Below are 23,323 nucleotides of genomic sequence, written 5' to 3' on the forward strand. Positions count from 1 at the left end.
GTCCGATCTTTACTTGCTTTGGTTTAGGTACTTCGACCTTTGCCAAGCACCCCCACACTTTCAGGTATTTGTACGATGGCTCGCGGCCTTTCCATAGTTCGTATGGAGTTTTATCACTTTTCTTGTGAGGGATTTTGTTGAGAATGTGATTTGCCGATAATATAGCTTCCCCCCACAAGTTCTGAGGTAAGCCTGAATTTATCAACAAGGCATTCATCATCTCCTTTAGTGTCCGATTTTTACGTTCGGCAACACCATTCGATTGAGGTGAGTAAGGCGCCGTTGTTTGATGGATAATGCCAGATTCTGAACAAAATTCATCAAACGGTGCACCATATTCTCCACCTCTATCGCTACGAATTATTTTAATTCGTTTGTCAAGTTGATTTTCAACTTCTGTTTTATAGGTTCTGAACGCCTCTAAGGCTTCGTCTTTACTTCTTAAAAGAAAGACATAACAGAACCTCGTGCAGTCATCGATAAAAGTAATGAAATACTTTTTACCTCCTCTAGTTTGCACGAATTTCAAGTCACATAGATCACTATGTATTAACTCTAGAGGAGTCGTTGACCTTTCCACCGAATGAAAAGGTAGTTTCGTCATTTTAGCTTCCACACACACTTCACATTTGTGTGTTTCGTCAACATTGACGTTCGGTAATAAATTTAGTTTGACGAGACGTTTCAGAGTATTATTATGCACATGTCCGAGTCGATCATGCCACAAATTGAAACACTCAACAACATAGCTGGAAGCTTTTATTTTATTACCATCAAAATTTCGGAGTACAGTCATTACAACCATTTTGAATAGACTTTGTTCTAAGTACCCCTTTCCTACGAAGACACCATTCTTCGTAAGGACAAAGTTGTTGGACTGGAACACTAGTCTAAACCCGGCCTTAACAAGTGCCGATCCAGAAACTAGGTTCTTCCTGATGTCGGGAACATGGAGCACATCAATGAGTGTTAGCTCCTTTCCAGACGTCATCTTCAGAACAACCTTTCCGAGTCCGACAATCGGAGATGTCGTGGAATTGCCCATATAGAGCTTCCTTCCACTTATCGGAGTATACTTGGAGAACATCGCCCTATCTGAACAGATATGACGAGTTGCTCCAGTATCGATCCACCACTGCTTCGGGTTATCCTCCACTGTATTGGATTCAAACACGACCGCAGTGAGATCCAGGTCTCCTCAAGAGAGGTTGCGACGTGGTTCGCAGCATCCTTTGGCCCCTTGGTTGGCTTCTTCGGGCGTCTGCAGTCCTTGGACATGTGTCCTGACTTTCCACAGTTGTAGCACGAGCCCTTGAACTTCTTGACTTGAGCCTTCTTCTTGAACTGCTTCGGCTTCTTGGCGTTCGGCTCAACCAGGTTGGACATCTCGTCGACAGTCCGCTTTGTTCCTCTAGAGTCGGATAACTTTCGATTATCCTCCTCTATTCGTAGCCTCAGGATCAGGTCTTCCAGCCCATCTCCTTTTGCTTGTGCTTGAGGTAATTTTTGAAATCCTTCCATGACGGAGGGAGTTTCTCGATTACCGCGGCTACTGCGAATGACTCGTTCAGCTTCATGCCTTCGGCGTCCAGATCATGCAGTATTAATTGCATATCTTGGACTTGAGATGTCACGCTCTTGGAATCCACCATCTTGAAATCCAGAAATCGACCGACGATGAATTTCTTCAATCCGGCATTTTCGATCTTGTAATGCGTTGAGAATATAGTTGCGGCACAGAAAATCTCCGTGCGACCACGCATCGCAAGCAGCCTTGCTACCTTCCGTAGCGGCTGGCGGGTCTTCACGCAAAAATCGTACAAGGTTTAGCGTCGTCAAATAGAACAACATCTTCTGCTGCCATCTTTTGAAGTCGGCTCCGTTGAATTTTTCTCGGCTTCTCTTCGTGCGGAATTGTTGTCGGAATGACGGTCGGAACGTCCGTCGGAACGTGGTTGTCGTAGCCATATCAGCTTATAGAATATCGTTTACGATTGTTATTTCCGGTAGCCCCGGGAGTATGCAAACTGATACGGATCGTCGAGGCTAGTGTTTAATACTATCTCCGTAAACGATATTGCTCCGCTACGGTGCTAACGGATAGCAGCAATTCGTTCCCAAGATACAACGACGAACGTCTCAAAATAGTAGCACTCCAAATTTCGAGACCGACGAACTTTCTCGTAGGCTTTTTGGACTCTGAATGCACTAGATGAAAAATAGAATTTACTCATATGAACTTACTAGATCAAACAAACGACGACATTTGTCAAAACTATTATTGTTCCCTGGCACTATCACCCCATTTGGAAGATGTTGATCAACTCTTGGAAAATCAATCCATTCTGCAAATGGAAGGGTTAAAATAAAGGATTCTATCAATAAGTGTTCTGAAGTCTATGATTAATGCAAAATGAATTTCCCAACAATTCAAGCTTAGAATACTTCAAGCAAAGTAGCTTATACCAGGATGCCCAAACTCATTTCCCATGAAGTTCAGATATCCTTCACCACCTAAACTCATTGTGAGTAGTCTAATCATTTTGTGTAGAGCTATTCCACGATCAATCCTTGGCGTTGATGGTCTATCCAGTGCCATAAAGTCATACATATCCTACATCAAGTGGCAAGAAAATTAGTGTAAAATCAAGAATCATATACTTCTCTTTTACTCCCAACAAAGATAAATCCACTGTAGAACTTCTTAGTTAATGTCAGAGCAGCATCAGAATGAGGATTCCTTTGACACAAACAAAAATATTTGCACATTAGACCATTGACAATCACAGCCATCTAATTCTAACATCTGGCATAAATTATTTAAGTGTTTTATACTTGAACCCCTATGATTAATTCTTATAAATCAGGTGCAGTAGCCCAATGCCAGTAAATTTATAGACAAATTAGATTCACTTAGGCAAACTACTACACAAAACATGACAGACCTCAAAGAGAGAAATAAACGTCATTGTAATGCCTTAGTTTATATAATTAAATGCATTTAATACTAGACAAGAAAAAAAAAACCCTGATGGGAGATTCATAAGAACCTTGTCCATTAGCCAAAATGCAAGTGCCTTATCACCAACAAGAGCTTGGTCATGGCTTTCAGCATAAGCCACGCATTTCTCTAGCCACCTCCTGTTAGTGAGAGTGTGAACAATGTTCCTTATCTTCCAGTCTTCATCCTTTAACCTGATGAATCAAAAGCATGCAAGGACTACATTTAAATCTTTGTAATTAGAAAGGGCACTTAAATTTCCTAGATCAGTCACCTGGAAACATGTCCCAGCATGTTCCATACCAAGTATGTGTTTCCTTTGAAAGAAGCATTCGTGGAGGGAAACAAGTAGAGATGTGAATTATCTTAACTTTTAAGCTGCTTTCTATTATAAATTAAGCTACTTTTGAAGCCTTGTAACATGATGATATCAAGTAACTTATCAATAGAATAGAGCAAAACATAAAATTATGGAGGCAAAGAAAACATATTCATCAATAGAATGAAAGGTAGTATCTGAAATCAAAACTTGTAAAGAAAATAGCACAAGTTCCAGAAGAGCTTACTTCATAAATTCAATCCATTTATCTGGAATAGCCATATGAAGACGATAATCAAATCCTACACCGCCATCTTTTACAGGTATGCAGAAAGTAGGCATTCCACTAACCTATTTGAGTTAATTAAAGCACTTAATAAAAAACTATCAAAAATGAAATAAATTGGTAATAGCTACTACCAAAACACTTAAAAATGTCATAACTGCTTTAATATCAGATTGAAAATGATTTGTAAAATCTGCAAGACAACTCAAATAAAAATCCTTTGCTGATTTCAAAATATCTGTTTTACAATAATATAGCTAATAAATTTCACACTGTTTCCTGATTAAATTCTTTCATACCAAACTACTATACACTTACATCTTCTCCAATAGTAACAGCCTCTGGAAAAAGTCCATGAATCATATCATTTACCAACATCAGGTAGACCACTGCATTAACATCAGTAGCATATCCAAAGTATTCATTGTAGTTTCCAGTAAATCCCACCTGTTATTGAGCAGAAATAAAAGGAACATCAAAAATCAATACAAGAGATTTGCTGACATGTCAAAATAATTCAAAATTTTTATTTATAAAATATACATTCAATATCATAAATATCTGAGAATGCCAAGATAGAGCTTTTCCTCATATGAGTGTACAAAATATTACATTCATATAATAAATTCAGTGGCATGAACATGTGGCTACCACTACCTCTGAGGCAGGGACATGTGAAATTCTAACCATAATGACAATATATAAGAAAGAAGTTGCATTTCAAATGGAAACCCCTAAACTATTATTGATAGTAAGCAAAGTATCATCTAACCGCAAGTCCATGATGAGTGTACATCATTGAGGTTACACCATCAAATCTAAACCCATCGAACTTGTATTCCTCCAACCACCATCTTGCATTGGATAAGAGAAATCTTAAAACCTTGAAAACAAAGATAAGAAGATGAAATGTTTGTTAATTTGAAGATAAAGAAGTATGGAAAAGAACAAGATTTCCTTACTTCCCAATTTCCGTAGTTGAAAAGACGGGAATCCCAAATCCAATGATAGCCCAGTGAGCCAGAATGGAAATAATGTGAATCGGTACCATCAAATTGATTAAGCCCATCAAGGACATTGTTGGACGCATGGCTGGATATGAGATGGAAGATGAGAAAATAGTATATTTCATAAACTATCTGGTAAAATACCTAAGGATATGACTAACATTCGAACATTTATTTTTTGAGAGGAAAAAGGAAAAAAAATGCATATACATTTAGATTTATGTATGTGTGTGCACTAGTACCAAAATCATCCTTTCCGTTTAGATAGATGATGTCATATCGTCACAAGGATGTATGTTACATCTTGGCACAAAATAACAAATAGAAAAGTAAAACGATAACAAAAATAGATGAACAAGGTGAAGTTCATTACTTCTCATCCTATGATCAAAGAGCTAGAATCAGATGAAACTAAAAAGACATCAATTTTGTAGTATACAAAAGCTATTTCAGTGGACCAAATGAGCAACTAATATTTTTCTCCTTATATTAAATTGACTAACACACTACAAGGTATTCTAGAAGTTCAAATGTCAATTTCTGTAAACAAGAAAAGAAGAAAGCAAGAACTTAATGGATGGAAAACAAAATAAATGAATGTAGCAGCACAGGAATGTTACCTATGACACAGAGTGTGCATATTTATGTTACAGATTATGCAAGTTATGTATATTAACCAACAACTATACTGAATGTGCCAAAAAGAATGATTTTTCATAAAATATTTTTTTATATCACATTTCATCCTTTCAAGAGAAAATAAGAGTCACCTGTGAACAATATCCATAAGAACAATGAGACCTAGCTCATGAGCTCTATCAATCAAGGACTTCAACTCATCTGGGGTTCCAAACCGGCTACTAGGTGCAAAAAAGTTTGTAACATGATACCTGCAATCCAATGATTGATTGTTAAAAGGTAAGGAAAAAAAACTGTCAGCACAGATAGCAAAGTATATCAATTCCACAACATACTTTCTGTGAATCAATCAAGGAGTATGCAATGAATAATTCAAGAATTTAGCACTATGCAGGATGACATCTGAAGAAACCAGAGTATTTCTATTAATGTTATTCCTTCTAATGAAGACAGATCCAATATACACCAACTTGTGGCTATTTCAAAATTTGTTTATTCCTGAAAACCTTTACCAAGAGTCAGAGCAGACAGACTTCTTTATTTCTAAATAAAAGCAACCCATACCATGATGAAGCTTCATGAATGTAGTATATAGTGCATCAAAGTCAACTACGAGAGAGAAAAAATTACAACACTCATCACTGAATAAAGGCTTTACACTACGAACTTTATAAAGAGGCTGATTCATAGGGTTGTAGACATGGATATAATGAAATATCTTCATCAAACATGCCAAAAAAATTTCAATGTAAACATGAATGTGAGTTCAGACCACTAGATGCCTGAGGACCTGAAAAGAGGAAAACAAAGTAACTATAAACCATAGTTTAAAATCTTGAGTCGTGCTGAGGTTTCGATCCCAAACTAGAACGATACACTTTCAGTATTGTATCGTGCCGATATAATTTTGATATTTTTTAAATATAAAATATATTAATTAAAAATAAATAATTTAATTTAAAAATAATAAATAAAATAATATATATATTAAATTAATAAGATAATTTTATTTGATTTTAATTAAGTCTATTTAAATTATCTTAATCATAGCTAAAAGTTGATTAAAATTATTAACCTAAGTTTTAATTAAATAATTAAAAACCTTACTTGTTACGCTTCATTCAACTTCAGTGCACGACCGCGGCACACGCGACCTGAGCGAAGCCTTCGGAGGCGTCGTCGATCCCTGGCAAAGCCTCCGACGGTGTCGTCAGACCCAATAGAAGCCTCCGGAGGTAGCGGCGCATCAGGTGTCGCAGGTCTAGCACGACACCTCCAATGAGTCTCAGCGCCGGTATCACTTGTATCTGTGTTGGTCTCCGAGCAAAATAAGATCTTGGGCGAAACGAGATTTTAATCTATGCTATAAACTACTTCCTGTTTTTCACCTTAAAATTCCAATTTGTTAGTGTTTGTATTCCTTTGTTTAGCAATCGGGAAAAAATATATCAAATACATAATGTCAGCTTCTCAAATCCCTTGGGAATTTGAAATGATACATATACATACACAAATATCAATGTCATAGTCTAATGTTCTTGCTGACACACTGGTCACCGGACGCAACAATCAATAAGAAAAATGGTAAACACTTTGGGCATCCTAATGATGCAACACAATGGAGCGAATAAGGATACGATCCTCACGTAGAGGAAAGTTACTGATTCTGCCCCAGGAGAAAAGGAAATTGTAAATTGCATTAACTCAAAACTTTTCTATTACATGGGATCCTAACCCCTTATATAGTTTGATGACATGACCTATAATTTATAAAATAACAAACTTTTATAACAAAACCTTAATTTTTCTAATAAAACCTAATAAACTTTTCTAGAAAAACTAAATAACTTTTTGTAATATTCAAACTAATTATAAAAATTAATGACTTAGACAACTTTAATAAAATTAAATTCTTAAATACGTTATTCTCCTCAATCAAAGAGAACATCAAGTGGGAAAATGGAGCAGTTATAAAACAGAGGCACTTTTTTTAGTCGAATCAGACAATTGCTCATTTATTTCTTCAACATAGTCTTTTTAATGTCCATGTGTTTGCTTATTTTGTCGAGTGGGAAGGTATTATAGTTATGAAGAGGAGGCATCTTTTTAGCCGAATCTGAGTGTTGGTTTATTTCTTCGATCATTGCCTTTTATGCCAATATAGCTCCCTATTTGCATTAGCTAAACTCTAGCAAGTTCTACCTTGTAATGCATTAATACCAACATAACTACAAAATAATTCATGACTTACAACTTGAGATCCAAATGTCCATGAGATATGGTAATGATAAAGCAAGGAAGATAGTGTGTTTATACCATCTAGCAAGCTAGAAAGCTAAATAATCTTGAATATACATGTTGGTGCATTTTTTTTCAAACTTGACAATAAATCACCAATGACTACATTTTTCCTAAAATAATAGCACTGGTAATCTTATGTCTGTTACTAATTCTCATAGAAGAAAAGCATGGGCATACTTAAATATCTACATCAAGATAATCCTCATTCAACACTAATGTATCTCCCAGTCCCTAAGCCTTATACAAGCAAACTTGATAATCATCACCAAACAAATCAAACTTAGACAAAGATCAAAATGGTAAATGCATGTACATAATCTAATGGCAATCAATGTAATTCACAAAGCATTCGACATTTCTCAACCATGATACATAATAGTATAACAACATAAAGGAAAAGTGCAACAATAAGCATCAATGTGCAAAAATATTACCCAAAGCTTGCATAATATGAGTGCTCTTGAATGGCCATTATCTGAACAGCATTGTAACCAAGCCTTTTGATACGTGGCAACACATTGTCCCTAAAGTTAACATATGTGTTAATCTTGGGCTCCTGCACATGCCCACAAATTAGTGATGGTATCACCAATTTCTTGATATATAAATCAAAGAAACAACAACAATTGATAGCTGACATTTCACATTGCAGATACAATTTCTGTGTGGTTGGTGGTGAATTTTGCTTACTTAAGAAGGTCATATGGCTCTCAATCATGCACACAAACTTTGATGCTCCATTATTGGCATATGGCTCTCAATTATGCACCACGAAGGTCAACGATTTAAATTTTGTATCATGTTGGTTAGCATGGGCGAAATGGAATATTCTACCCACCGACCGACACCAGCACCGTGATCACGAGACCGTTGTGACCTCCGCAGGGGTGCACAAGGTGCCACGATCCGCGACAGCCTTGGTGGGGTCACGACACTCGCAGCAGCAACCACGATATTTTAGAGGTCGAATTGTTTTACCTTTCTTAATTTTTTTCTCCTTTATCTAATTTTTTTTCTTCCTTAGTAATTTTTTTCCTCTTTCATTCATTATTTTTTTCCTCCATCAAAATAAACAAAAGGAAAAAAACTTTTTAAGGTAAATTGAGGAAAAATAAAAGCTCTTAACCTTTTTGAAGATGATTATCCTTTTTCCTTCTTTATCCATCCACGAGATAAAGATAAAGGAAAAAAAATATAAGGAAATAAATTATTAAGAAAGATTAAAAAATAAATATAATATAATTTCTAACTTTATAAAATATATTACTACTAATAAATTAAATTATTTTATATATAAATTAGATTTAATTTTAAATTGATCAAAATAAATCTAAATTAAATATAGCTTAAACCTACTTGAAGAACTTCAGTTAACCTAAATCGACTTTTACTCAATAATAATCAAACATTTCAGGAATATTATCAAAACTTAAACTCAACATTTAACATCTCAAATATAACTCAATATTAAACATCTGTAGTGATCAAATATTAATAAAAAATATTTTTAATTAATATATTTTATATTTAAAAAAGTATCAAAACCATATCAGTATGGCACGATACGGTACTAAAACCGTATCGTCCAATCATAAATCAAAATTTCAACACGATTCAAAATTTTAAACCTTAATGAAGGTAAATCATCATCATGCCAAATGTCAAGCATGGCATTGCAGTAGTCGAATAACGCTTGACAATTTATACAATTAAGAAGAATTGTAGAATAAGGATTACACAAAAATATAAAGTAAAATAAATTATGAAACCAAGCATTAACAAGAGTATTCATACCGGACTACTCATTCCAACATGTGATTCATAAATACGCAAGGACTTTGGGGCTTTTGGCTGAGGATGTTCGAATACATATTTTTCCTGTACACATATCAAAGGTTATGGAAAAATAAATAGATCTCTTAATGAACTTTTAAAATAATTCAAGCATTGGTCACACGAGCCTTTATGCATCCTTTGAGATAGAAACAAGATAAAACAATAATGTGAATAAGCGTAAATAAGGAATAAGCATGCTTGTAACTAGCAAATTGCTACAAAGTGGAAAATAACAATCCATACCTCATCAGGTGGATCATAGTATATTCCATTATAAGGAATTTCATTTGGGGCTTGTACAGAAAACTTGATCCAAGCAGGAATTGAATCCTTGATGCCTGTGGGAGTATCCATGCGTATCTGTCATGAATGTTAGCACTTCATTAGCAAAAGAGTCATTGTATTAATTAAGTGCCATAAGATGGAAACTATTTTCACAATGTTCAAGTGTCTTTAACATATTTCAAAATACATATCTTCATTAAAGAATTTAAAATATGTGTGTTACCAAACATCTAAAAGTAAGAGTGGTATGTTAAGCACTCTCACATCAATACTAAAACTGTCCTTAATATTATGTAGTCTCTCATAGAATCACACGGTCTCAACCATGTCATCTTAGTTTTAATAGTGAAGTCCAAGCAGTATGAGAAGCATGATTCTCCAAACCATGTCATCTTAATTTTTTATTAAAACAAAAGTGATGGTTTAAATCAAGATTATAATTTTTTTAAGTCATAGAGTTTCAATCTCTAGATAGAACAACAGACTCAGTACCATGTTGTGACAACACAGCATGCTTTGATATGCTTCAAAGTGTGTAGAAATCAACTGAAATGAAATGAGTTTTCATCCTATAATCTGCTTCTTGACCAATTAAAAAATCAAATGAATGCAAATTTTAAAACAAGCTATAAAAACAAAACAAAAACATAATTGATTATACCTTACTAATATCAAAATGAATGTTGTCCGTTGGATGAGAGCAATTTTTTCTTGTAGCATTTTGTTGAGATTAACACCATTATATTTGAAGACCCAAATTAAATAATGCCCTAGTGTTTGCTGTTATCAGTGTTGGAATTACTTCCCCATCCCTCTATTTTCACAATGTTTCATCTTAGATAGTCATAATTTGTCTTACTCCAATATCACTCGCCTTTGTTGTTATTAGCATTTCAATTGGTAGTCCCCCTCCCCACCCTTGTTACATTGTCTCATCTCCTTTATATGAAGGACAAACGGAATTCAACAAACAGAATTATAGGATGTGACGTAGGAAGAAAATCTTGATGTCTTGTACCAACAAAAAGGCAAGTCCTTTCTTGACCAATACCATTGAAAATTGTGTTAGAAAGTGCAACAAAGTGAAATTTACCCATATCAACACTATATTGACATTGATCAGTGGCTGGAATAATACACTTCGCCATACCAATCAATGTCATCCAATGCTTGAAACCATACTTTAGATCAACATTTAACATATTATTGCATGCTAAAGTTTTGATTTCAAGAGGAGGGTACAATTTTAATATCACATAGATCAATTTCAAATAAATTTTAATCCCCTAATCCAATTTCACTTAGTTTGTTTCCATCAAAATGTAAACCAATAGCAATGTGAATGTCAAGTAAATTAAATTTTAAGAGCAACAATTTGCAAAAATACCACAAGCATCTTAACCAAAAAATCCATGAAGTTAATATGGTCATGCATAGACTATTGATTCTCATAGCAATCTAATGTGTCAACCCCATATTAATGAAAAAATCCATGAAGTTATCAAAAGAACATACCTTTACCCGTGAGGCATGTGGAATAGGTGGAGAGCCATCTGCATTGTTAGGCAAAAAGACCTCCCAAACGCCAAATTCATTCTGAGCATAATTATTCAGTAAAAGTTAGCAGAAGAAACAATTACAAACTTCACTTATGTGAGGAAAATCCTACAGTGTATTATACTATTCTGCAGGAAAGTCCAACAGAAACCAGATTATATAGACTATATATGTAATTGCTAATGACTAATTATTTAAATAATCAAAAGCATGGGAAAGACTCTCCAAGCATTTGTTCTTGATGCTTCCAACAGAATGGGACACTAAAGACACTAACACAACAACCTATTGCCAGTTTTATAGAGGTTTGACTAACCTCAGTATTTCAAGAATATGTATGGAAGAGTTCACACTATAGGTTTATGTTGTCAATGATTTAAAAACCACATAACAGTTCAAACAATGCATCATCATATGTTGATAACAAAAACAGAAGAAAAGATTGCATGGTATCAAAACATAAGTTTTAGGACATTCAAGGAAAGAGCAATTTAATTTTAAAAAAAAACAAAGTAAAATACAATAAAAAAAGTAAAAAAAATACTAAACTAAAAAATATCTGGAAACATGACCTCACCTTGGTCATGACATCTGCTTGGGGGTTCCAATTGTTGAAGTCACCTATGAGGGTTGCCCACTGAAACCAAAACAAAAAATTTACTTTTCTAAAAGAACAAGATACATACAACAACAACAATCAAGCTTTTATCCCGCTAAGTGAAGTCAGGAATCTTCCTATCTATCAAGCTCTATCTCCTACTATATCATCATCTACTAAATAAGATAAAAAGAACAAGATATGCAAAAGTTAAGAAAATGTAGACAAAGCATCAATCACTCTTAATACATACCTTCCATATCCAAGTCCTTATTTAACAGATATGTTAAACAAGCAATATATTGGGACACAACAACCAAATAGCATACCAAGATGACTTTATTTAAGAAATACACATGTTTAAAAGGAAAAAAGCAATATTGATAATTGAGGGATAGAGGGTAATATATCACATAGGAAATCTACACTTGCACATTTAATAAATTCAATTTTGACATGCAAGTCATGCTGTTCAAATCTAGCAACACAAATTCATTAATCTACACAGCAGCACAGTCAATTTCAAGAATAATATATATATATATATATATATATATATATATATATATAATAAATATATATATATATATTACACAACAACAGCAATAGCACATATCTGCAATAGCACATATCTCCCAACTATTCTTCCATTTAAGAACTTCTTGTCAACTGGCTCCATATTAAGTGTTCTAAATCTGTAAAAAAAACTGCCAAATCTGGTAAAGCCTAAGAATCAAATCCATTAGAATATACATAGGTCATTTTTCCATTATGCATAGCTAATCTTAATTCAGATTTTATGTCATGGAGAATGAATTAGTCATATCATTTGTAAATTGCAAGGATAGTTCCTCTATTAGAAAGAAATAAACTTGAGCAATAGTCACTAAGCAAATCATTTACCCTCTTGGTTCAATGCATCAACTTTCTTAATCCAACTTCTTATAATAATTAACAATCAGTTGTTATTATAATCAAGCAATAGATCTTTTGACCATGAAGTAAGATGCACAGCAAGCCGCATATTAGTTATTCAAACTTTTAACTATCTCACATTATATGAGCTTGAACAGTGGTCAAAAGGACCCAAAAATGAATAAAAATGCATAAACAAAACTGGCACAATAATTTAGATGATATGATGAAAATAATTTAAGAACTAAAATAAAAATGAAAAGGTAGGATATGCATGCCAGAAATAGGTCCAACTAGTTGGAAGTATCCAAGAAATAGAAATTAATTAGACATTTAGAATTCAAAATGTCAGAGAAACTTAAGGCAAACAATTTCAACCTTCAAGTTTGAGTCGAAAGTCTTCGAGGTTTAAAAGCTACAGAGGTTGCAGGTACTAGCTTACTTTTGAAAAAAATAATTTAGTCAGGCTCAAGGTCTCAAACATTCACATTAGCTAAGCCACTAATGGATTCTCCGTTAATTTCATAATAAGGGCATGTTTTCATTTTAATGCTCAATTTTAATTTGTTTTGAAGAATTATGTGTTGAAGAATGTAGATAATCCAAAAAATAACACAAAATCTAACACAAAGTTGTATATAGAAAAGTCATTGACATGCGATCAAATCAGGATACCAATAACTTTCAGCTCTCTTAGACAAAAAAAAAAAGCACAAATTTGATTTTCCATTCAACCTCATGCCAGTCATCATATAGACAGAATTCAAAACAGAATTATAACATGAACTGGAAAAATGAAAGTATGGTTTAGCTAACATGTTCAAAATATTTGTCAATACTTGACTCTTACAAGACTGCAAAAGTTTAAAGACATCACCAAGACAAAAGATCAACCTTTGCTCCAGGAGCCCATTCCCGATAAGTGATGCCATTCGCACTGCAAATTACAAAAAAAAAGAAAAACAGACAGGTATAAGTATCATAAGAAAGTATTTAACTAGTTTTGATCAACACAGCAAGCACAGAATATTAAAGGACAATCTATTTTAGCAAACAATGCATATGATAGTATGTAATAATATGTAATTACTATATATTGATACATGTGATTGTATCTATTAATATATTTTTAATAAAATAAATTTATTATATATGATTATTTCATATTTCTAGAATATTATTATATTGAATAATAATGATAACAATATGATTTATTAATCTAATAATGATGTTGATATGAAATCACTAATCTAATCAATTAACCCTTATATTCGTTATTTATGTTGCATATTTTACCATTTGATAAGAGAAGATATACACCCTTATTAGGATTTAAATCATTTGTCATCTTCTTATCTCAAATTATTTAATCTTTCACTTCTTTTATTATTCCCAATTATTTATAAAGCTATACATCTTCTCAGGCAACTAATTGAAAAGTATCGGGGGCAAAAGCAAGATCTACATATGATATTTGTTGATTTAGAAAAAGCTTATGATAGAGTCCCAAGGGAAATTATATGGAGAATTCTAGAAAAGAGGGGTGTTAGCGTAGTATATATTGACCTAATTAAGGATATGTATGAGGAAGTAACGACTAGAGTGAAGACTTCAGGCGGATTAACTGAAGCATTTCCAATAAAGATAGGGTTACATCAAGGGTCAGCTCTAAGTCCTTATCTTTTTACACTAATCATGGATGAACTTACTGGACACATTCAAGATACCGTACCATGGTGCATGTTGTTTGCAGATGATATTGTATTGGTAGATGAGACACGTGAGGGAGTAAATGCTAAATTAGAATCTTGGCGAGAAACACTAGAAGAGAAAGGTTTTAGGCTTAGTAGAGTAAAGACAGAATATATGGAATTTAAGTTTAGCAATATTGAACGTAATGAGACAAGTATTAAAATAGGAGATGATGAGTTGTCTGGAACTGAGAGTTTTAAATATTTAGGATCATTTTTGCAAGCCGATGGAGGGATTGAGAGAGATGTCTTACATAGAATACAAACAGGATGGTTGAAGTGGAGGAGAGCATCAGGTGTTTTATGTGATCGTAAAGTGCCTCTAAAACTTAAAGGAAAGTTCTATAAAACGGCAGTTAGACCTGCCATGTTATATGGCGCTGAATGTTGGGCTATGACTCGAGCACATGAGCAAAAGATGAGAGTTGCGGAGATGAGGATGTTAAGATGGATGTGTGGACATACGAAGATGGACAGAATAAGAAATGAGAGCATTAGAGAGAAAGTTGGAATTGCATCTATTGAGGAAAAACTCCGTGAGACACGTTTAAGGTGGTACGGACATGTACTTAGACGACCGATAAATGCTCCAGTTAGGCGGTGTGAAACTATGACAAATACGCATATCAAACGAGGGCAAGGTAGACCAAAAAATGTTGTACCTTTCATTCCAATCCAATATGCTTGAGAAGAAAAATTTTCTATTGATTATCTAAATTAAACTTGGATACAAATCATGCATCCCGTCAAGGATTAGATACTCCCAAATGTGATTTTTGTGCATAATAGTCTTTTTGTTGCAGCTCCAAAAGAAAATTTTAGATCAGTATCCACCCCATTTAGGGTGGCATATTACCCCATTTAGGGTGGCATGTTGCTTATTAAACATGTTAATATGCTTAACATTTTGGATTGATAGGTAGAAAAAAAGATTTTGAGTACAAGTGTACAGTCAACTTTGTCCTCCAACTATGGGAAGTTCAACAACAACTAAGTCTTTATCCTACTAAGTGGGATTAACTACAAGAATCCTTCTACATCATTGGATTTCATCCCCTACTATATCTTCATATATATTTAAATGAATTTTATCCTGTTTTATTGTTGCTAAACTACAGGATGTTCAAGGGTAGAAAAACATTCTGGGTTGTTGTGGTTATGTTGCAACGTAATTTGCACATACAAATGCTTAAGAAGATTTTAACTGGTTCTTTCTAAGCCTAAGGAATTCTGATGGGAAACCTATGCAAAACAATAAGGATACACAATTGAAACTTAGGAGAAAAAGTTAAAACATCTAATTGACAAGAAAGGTTAATTATACGTGAGTGGATCATCCCAAACCCAACATCAACATAGCATTCTGAATTGAGGATGCATTTTACTTGATTGTTTAGTACAAAAAGGATCCCCTATGTTAGTACTTGGTTAGAAGTAAGAGTTGTGCCTTAGTAGGGTTAAACTTGTTCAAAAACCATTAAACAGGTCAGGGTTCAGTAATGATGATTATTTTAACCTCCATATAAAACTCAAAGCAACCAACCTGACCATATTCAATTTGTTGAGAAGCGTTACTGTAAGGTGAATGATATACAATATCTATGTCCTACAACTTGGTTTCACCTCATAAGGTGATACAGCACACAAAGCTATCACATTCTTGATTAGAATAAGGTAGTGAAACAATTGGTTCATCATAAAATGAGAAGAACATCTCTAGTAAACATGGGAAGTCAAAATTAAGAATCATAGAATAATAGTCAAGGTGAGGAATGAAACCCATGGCTTTCATCGGGTGCTATGATAATACCTGCATTGAAAGCCAAATTTTTCATAGCCACGGGAAAACTTATCGAGACCACCTTCATGCTGGTCAATAAGCTCACGCATTTTCTTGTACTGGCTATATCTGCAATAAGAAAAAAATTGGCACATCACTCCCTATAATTAATTTCTTGATATAAACAACAACATAGATAGACAAGGAGAAAAAGGAAGAATAACAATTTCTTCGAGCACTAAACAATTTTGCGAGAACACCATGTATGACAATTTGATTGGGATGAAAAAGAAGCATATGAAGTGTTGCATCCTTCAAATCATTTATTCTAAAATGGTAAAAAACTAAAAATATCATAGTAATTATCAGAATGTTGTCTTATCTATTATTCTAATGCTCAAAGATTAATAAGAAGACAAGGGATATATGCCTACCGATAATCAAGATGCCCACTGAAACCCTTTAATTTGGGATCAATTTCATAGATCCTTTGACCAGAACCAGGTGGAGGAATGAATCTTGGCTTTCCTTCAACCTCAACATTTCCTTCCTCTTTAGTCTTTTCACTAATGATTTGAGAAGCAACTGTTGTCTTGTCTGCTTCAGGGTCAACCTTCTCCTCACTTATAAGATCAGTTGTTTCAAGTAAAAACTGAAAAGGCAAGATATATGTCAAGTTAACAATCACACAAAATGCCTTAGAATGATGATTGTCAATTCCGACTCTAAAATGATGATTTGGTAAATCAGATAATCAAGTAATATATGTCCTCACGAGTTCAAAGTCGAGCCAACAATCATCTTTAACTAATAATTCTAAAAAAGGAATCAGCCAACAGTTTCTAGAGCAACCATCAGCTAAATTGCTCAGACTTGGTTATGTGTATCAACATGAGTGCAGATTGATTGGCATGGCTCTTTCTACACGTGAACAATGCAGGTATCTACTATCCACTCAAAGTGTCTGTATTTGAGTGATGGTATCCAACGAGGGGGGAGGGGGCGGCAGATGATAAATGAAAACACCGTGTGTGGGCCAGTGGGAAACTGATGAATAAGCTTGACAAAATATTTTCATGTTAATTAACTGAAGATTTTGAGTGAAACATAAGCTTATATTACCAATGCCATGAGTAATACTTATATGCCATGTGAAACAATCATTGCAATGCAACATACAAGTGAAAATAAGCCATAGCTATGTTTAATCACCTGTAGACCACTAGATATAGTTTCTATGTTTGAAGATGTGTCAATGGAAGATGACAAATCATCACTTTCACCACTTGGAACTAGCACATTGCCCGTTGCAGCAACAGTTGAAGATACAAGGTCAACATCATGAGAGCTACCTGTAATTCTTTTTCGTTTAAGTATATTTAATATCCATAGTCAAAGAAAATATCATCTTCCCATCAGATTAACAATAAAGAATTATTGTTTCAACACAAGGGAACCTTTCATGACATAGAAAGTTGGATAAACAAAGACTGAATGACATTCGAGGTAAGAAAAGAGTCAACTTACCGTATAGCTAACAAGTTACACCATTATAGTTGTATACTTCCCTATATTTCTCAAGCATAATTCTGTATTTATTCAAAGAAAGTAAAAGTGGAGTTTTTAACTTTCACTTTACTATTCTTAGAAAATAAAGGTGCCCCCTACAGAATCTATTTGGGCAGCTCACATTAACTATCAAGAAATATGGGCATTGCATCATATCACAGCTCCATCTAATATACAAAACTTATTGCAAAAGATAAAAGCTCTTTGGGAATTGAATTCACATTATTCATTCATCCGATTTTCAGCTCATAATGGACAACATTTCATCCATTTAAAAAAATGACAGCTAATTCCAAATTCTAAGATCTCTTCAAATATTAGACACAATGTTCATCAATCTCATATTCAGATTGTAATGAACAGCATAAAGAATTACCAATTGGAATACTCAATTCCCTAGAAAAATTCAATTTAAGGATAGCATTGTTAATTTTTACTAATTCAATAACCATTTTATTCAATACGCAACTCATCTCAAACTTGCTGTGTCATCAGTCATCGAGAAACTGAAAATTTATAAGAGAATACATTATTTCCACATAACCAATTAGAGAATATTTGTAATTTTTATCATGTCAATCTCATCGCCAAGAACTACATCCTGCCTAAAAAGAATGATCCTGAACTAACTTAATATGAAATCTCTCTCCTGAAGACCACAATGAAATTTCTGCAGTTTTACATCCTGACTGTTCAAGCTGGGAAAAAGAAATCTATGCATCGTATGGTATTAAATGCATTTTCCCAGAGCCAGAACAATTCTATTATTCTTCACTTTTGCAAGAGCTAAAAGTAACTCTGACATCTTGAATTCGTAAATTATCCTTTGAATCGCCCACCCACACACAAATCTCAATTAAAGGAAAGAGAGGCGCATCGCAAACCCATAGCATTCTCAAAGAAATGACGGTCCCACAAGTCACGTCTCACCCAATTAAAACGCCAAAACTCTTCATTCTGGACACCAGACGTAGCCTGATTACGTCGTCAAAATAAGAATAAATTAACTTAAAAATCTCGCTTCTCCTCCATGGTTCTTTCGGGATCATCTATTGGTAACAGTCACTAGAGAAATGCGATCAAATGACAGTCCAAGAAGTAAATAAACAACCAGGAAAAAAAAAAGACAGGAAAAACGCATAAGGAGAAGTGAGAAGAGAAACCGAGTCATGAGAGCCAGAATAACTGAATCAAACAAAAGGAACTCTACAATCACACCAAGATACGAATCGATCGACAAAGCAAACAAATATCTCACCAGATGCCCTCGCCTTCATGGTCGGTTTCCTACAGACGTAATCGAGGCGGACACTGCTGCCCCTCTGCTGGCCCCCCGATCCGGATCCCGCAGACAGCCGAGAGATGCGGAGTGTGGGGAAACGTGTCCCGGCAAGAACGAACGCCATCCCGAACAAAAAAAAAACGAAAACGAAGCCGCAGACGCCTCTTCACTCCACTAAGGTTTCGTCGGAGAAAGATGAGCTCGCGCTACGGAGCAACGAATACGAAAGCAATGGAGTGAGAATGATACATACAACGCAGGAGAGCTGAACACCCTCGCTCGAGCGATCCACGACGCGAGCAGGGTGGAGGGAAGCGAACAAGTCCAACGTCGTCTTCTTCCTCCTCTCGAATGAATCTCGATCGATCCGATTTTTTTTTTTCAATTTTCCATGAAATAAAATATAGATTCCTATCAGAATCTTGATCGATGCGCTGCCGGCAGAGGCAAGTGAAGTTGGCCGGGTCGGTCGGAGAGGCGAGAAGCCAAGCGAGCGAGTCCAGAGATAGAAACGAGTGGGTCCGCCCACGTCAGCGAGTTCGAGAAGACAAAAGAAGATGAGTAATGAACGGCTTCCTTTCTCTCTGTGCACGTCTCAAGGGAATAGAGGAAAGGCCGTTTGCTTTCTTTGTCCTTTTATTTATTTTTAGATGCCTTTTACATATTTATCCTCTGAAACGTAAAAGAACTTTTTTGATATGAAATTAGCTTGCCCATTAATATAGGCAGTGGTAATTACATAAATATGTGCTGAGATAAATTTATGAAAAGTAAGCTTAAAAAAGAAAGTGGCATCGACTCATTTTGGGGATGCTTTTAAGGATAAAAAAAAAGAACACACTTAATTATTATTTTAATAAATATATATATATATATATTGAAAAAAATAAAATAATATTTTATTATATTTTTATTTTAAAATAATTATATCCCACACAACAACAATAATAATAACAATATATTAACGGTCACTATAATATCAGAATAAAAATATTTTTTTAAATAAATAATATATGAAGATATTTTTTTTAAAAAAATTATATAAAGGGGTATTGATTTTGATAATCTAATTAGAATCGTCAATTTGAATTAGTTTATCAAATTGATCCACTCTGTAAAATAATTTAAATTGATTAAATTAATTTTTTATCAATATGGATTCAAAAGAGTTGACCGCATGGCTATGATCGTGCAAGTTTGACTGTGGTGAATTTGGATTGATCCACTGAATAAGAATAAAATTTTTTTTTCAAAATTTAAAATTAAAGTGGAAAACTCAATGAAACTTAGGTTGTGCATTGAATTTTTTTAATTTAAAATTAAAGTGAAAAAGTCAATGGATTTGTGGATTTGATCCATTTTGCAATTAAGTTTAAAATTTTTAATATTTTTTATTTTTTAATTAGGATTAATTCATCTAATTTGTAAGTCGTCTAATGTTAGGTTGATAGATTTTTCAATCTATCAAAATATTGAGTTGGCTCATCCTTTCTTAAGCAAAAGATGGAATCCGTCATATGGTCACCGTTACGATTATTTGTAAGGAGATAAATTAAAAAATTATAATTGACCATTATGAATGAAGGAGGATATTACTTTGACATTGGAGTTCCTATCAAATGATGGATTTTTAAGTAATGGATTGGTACGTTTAACTACGCTAAATCTAATTATCAAATAATTTGGGACGTTCTGCCTATTTTTAAATCAATTTGAGTTTTTTTTTGTCCTTTATTACATCACTGCTCAATATGTGCCTTTCCAGCCTCGATCCGTCTAAACCGTCCATTGTTATGTGCTTGTGTTGGGCCTGGCCTGCTCGACAAAATGGGTCTTGGCCTATCGCGTGGCACACTGAATGGGAAAGCTTTGATGAAGTTTTTAAATAAAAAGGACTAAACGTAATCGTAAAGGGTCTTCGGAAACTCACTCAAATAATGGTTGAAAGGTAGACTGACAAATTCAATTGAGAAGTTGACTTTAAAAGGTGGACTCGATCCAAATCAGATCTATTTCATCAATTGGTCAAACGATAACTTGTCTTGTTCTTCTAATTTCCAAGTTAATTATAAATGTGTCACTACTAATTCAATTCGATAGAAACAAAAAAAATTAAAAGGAAAATTGCTAGTTCAAAGAGTAGGCTTTGGTTCATACGCATTTTTCCCCTAGTCAAACCACGGGGTTATTTATAGACAATATATTAATAGAAAAATATACTAAACGTGATCCCCAAAATTACGCCTGAATTAATTCATCAGTAGCCAGCGGCGCCGCCACCCGCCGCCCCACCCGTGCCCATACCCCGCCGCTAAACGTCGTTGTCAGCCCCGGGGCGAACTTTACCGGCCGGTTAGCGTCCACCACCTCGACGTCGAATTGGCCCAGCACGGCGACCACCACCTTCTTCATCTCCATGAGTGCGAGCTCCTTGCCGAGGCACACCCTGCTCCCAGCCTGGAAAACAGGGAACTTGAAGAGGCTCTCGGACGCGAACGCCGGCTGGTCGCCGTGAAGCCACCTCTCCGGCAGGAACTCGCCGCAGTCGGCGCCCCAGATGCTTTCCATCCGCCCCATGGCGTAAGGGTGGTACGTCACGCGCGTGCCCTTCCTCACGAAGGTGCCGTCCGGCAGCACGTCGTCGTCGGTGCACCACTTGGAGTCGAACTGCACCGGAGGGAACAGCCGCAGGCTCTCGTGGATCGCCGCCATCACGTAGTCCCGGCCGGAGCCGGCGTTTATTTCCTTCCGCACAAGCGCCGCCGCCCGCGGGTTCCGCGTAAGGAGCAGGAAGAAGCCAGTGAGACCGGAAGCGATGGTGTCCCGGCCGGCGAGGAGGAAGCTGACGACGATGTCGCGGAGGTACTCATCGTCGTCCTCCACTGATCTCATGAACCGCGAGAGGAGGTCGTGGCCGGCAGCGTATCCCAGTTTCCGCCGCTGTCTGATCACCTCCTTCGCCAGCGCGTTGATCATCCCTACCGCACGCCGCAGCTCTCTCTCCGACCCAATGTTCAGCAGCCTCTTCAGTTTCCACACCACCGGCGCCCAAGCGGCGCCTCTCATCGCCGACAGCCGAGAGGCGGTGTCGAACGCCGCCACGAACTCATCCATCGGCACTGACACCTCGAGGCTTCCCCTTTCGAGCCCAAATGAAATCCGGCAAATAGTGTCAAACGCGAACCTTCGAAACAAGCACTGCAGATCGACGGCGCCGCCGTTGTCGGCGACCGAGCAGAGGCGTTGCGTTACACCGCGGGCAATCTCTTCGTCAATAACCCCGGCGGCGTACGCGCGTACGGAAACGCTGCCGACGGCGAGGCTGGCCATCTTGCGCTGGAAGCGCCAGGCGTCGCCGTCGACGTTGAAGATACCATGCCCGAGGAGGTCGCCGAGGACGGCGGCGAAGTGCTTGCCCTTAGGGAAGTTGACGAACCGGGTCTGGAGCATGTACTCGACGTTGGCTGGGTTGGCCGTCACGGTGTTGCCGAGCACGTGGAGGTGGATGGTGGCGGTGGAAGAAGCGCGCAGCAGGTGCGTGTACCAGTCGCCGAGGTTGTCGAACTCCGCCGCCCAGGAGCCGCTAAGATACGCCCGGCACACGTGGCAGCTGCAGAAGCAGCAGCACGGGCGCCTCCACAGGAGCAGCAACAGCAGGGCGAAGGCCATGAACACGGCGGCGAAGCCGAAGAACACGAAGGCGAGGTGGTCCGTTACCAATTCCGCCATTAAAGCCCTAATCAAGCAAACCAAGACTGGATTCCTATTTATAGAATTAATCGAGACAGATTAAAACGACGGACAAAGATCAGTTAACGATTCTCCTTGCCATCCTTTTTTTTTCCCTTACCTTTTTATTTTTTTTCCCTAATTTAAAAATATTATAAGTCAGATACGTAGTCCATATGAATGCGATTAAAAATAAATAAAAAATAGTACAAGATAGGAAACATTTTTAAAATTTTCAAACTCATCATAATTACATTATCTTAATGCTCTTATTAGGTAGCGGTAGCGGTAGCTTCTAGTTTTGCTGGCAATTAAAGCACGAGGACCTCGTTCTTTAATAGACCTTGCGGCAGACGACGACTCCGTGCCGTGCAGCGGAGTAAACATCACGTGTTAGAATTTTGTTATAGTCTTTGCATCGGAATCGAATTGGTCAAGTAGCGGGAATAAATTATTTTTTCGTGTTTT

General features: G+C 36.1%; 2 protein-coding genes across 2 annotated transcripts; both read right to left on the minus strand.

Moving 5' to 3' along the window:
- Nucleotides 1-1,460: 1,460 nt before the first annotated feature.
- On the minus strand, nucleotides 1,461-19,493 carry LOC141826754 (1,4-alpha-glucan-branching enzyme 1, chloroplastic/amyloplastic-like). The gene is made up of 20 exons (XM_074714055.1): nucleotides 19,380-19,493; nucleotides 19,103-19,300; nucleotides 17,488-17,627; nucleotides 16,710-16,927; nucleotides 16,306-16,404; nucleotides 13,639-13,681; nucleotides 11,809-11,868; nucleotides 11,190-11,270; nucleotides 9,633-9,749; nucleotides 9,348-9,431; nucleotides 7,988-8,109; nucleotides 5,384-5,503; nucleotides 4,569-4,698; nucleotides 4,379-4,489; nucleotides 3,925-4,053; nucleotides 3,568-3,671; nucleotides 3,051-3,195; nucleotides 2,467-2,614; nucleotides 2,245-2,345; nucleotides 1,461-1,802 (listed from the first exon to the last, which is right to left on the minus strand). The coding sequence occupies exons 2-20, from the start codon at nucleotides 19,248-19,250 to the stop codon at nucleotides 1,461-1,463; spliced, it is 2,442 nt and encodes an 813-aa protein (XP_074570156.1). The 5' UTR covers nucleotides 19,251-19,300; nucleotides 19,380-19,493.
- Nucleotides 19,494-21,238: 1,745 nt separating this feature from the next.
- On the minus strand, nucleotides 21,239-22,862 carry LOC141835691 (cytochrome P450 94C1-like). Its single transcript, XM_074723095.1, has one exon. It carries the CDS (start codon nucleotides 22,853-22,855, stop codon nucleotides 21,365-21,367), a length of 1,491 nt encoding a protein of 496 aa, XP_074579196.1. The 5' UTR covers nucleotides 22,856-22,862; the 3' UTR covers nucleotides 21,239-21,364.
- Between the last annotated feature and the right edge of the window lie 461 nt (nucleotides 22,863-23,323).

Source organism: Curcuma longa, chromosome 1 (assembly GCF_044706935.1).
Source record: "Curcuma longa cultivar G26 ecotype Majalengka, Jawa Barat chromosome 1, ITB_CL_G26_1.1, whole genome shotgun sequence".
Taxonomy (NCBI): Eukaryota; Viridiplantae; Streptophyta; class Magnoliopsida; order Zingiberales; family Zingiberaceae; genus Curcuma; species Curcuma longa.

Excerpts from the sequence above, each read along its gene's own strand:
- LOC141826754 (XM_074714055.1), bottom strand. The coding sequence starts at position 19,250 with ATGGCGTTCGTTCTTGCCGGGACACGTTTCCCCACACTCCGCATCTCT. Across the intron at positions 16,928-17,487 it reads CTATATCTAGTGGTCTACAG|TTTTTACTTGAAACAACTGA; the intron begins GTGATTAAACAT and ends TTGCCTTTTCAG. Across the intron at positions 13,682-16,305 it reads AAATTTGGCTTTCAATGCAG|TGCGAATGGCATCACTTATC; the intron begins GTATTATCATAG and ends TGTAATTTGCAG.
- LOC141835691 (XM_074723095.1), bottom strand. The coding sequence starts at position 22,855 with ATGGCGGAATTGGTAACGGACCACCTCGCCTTCGTGTTCTTCGGCTTC.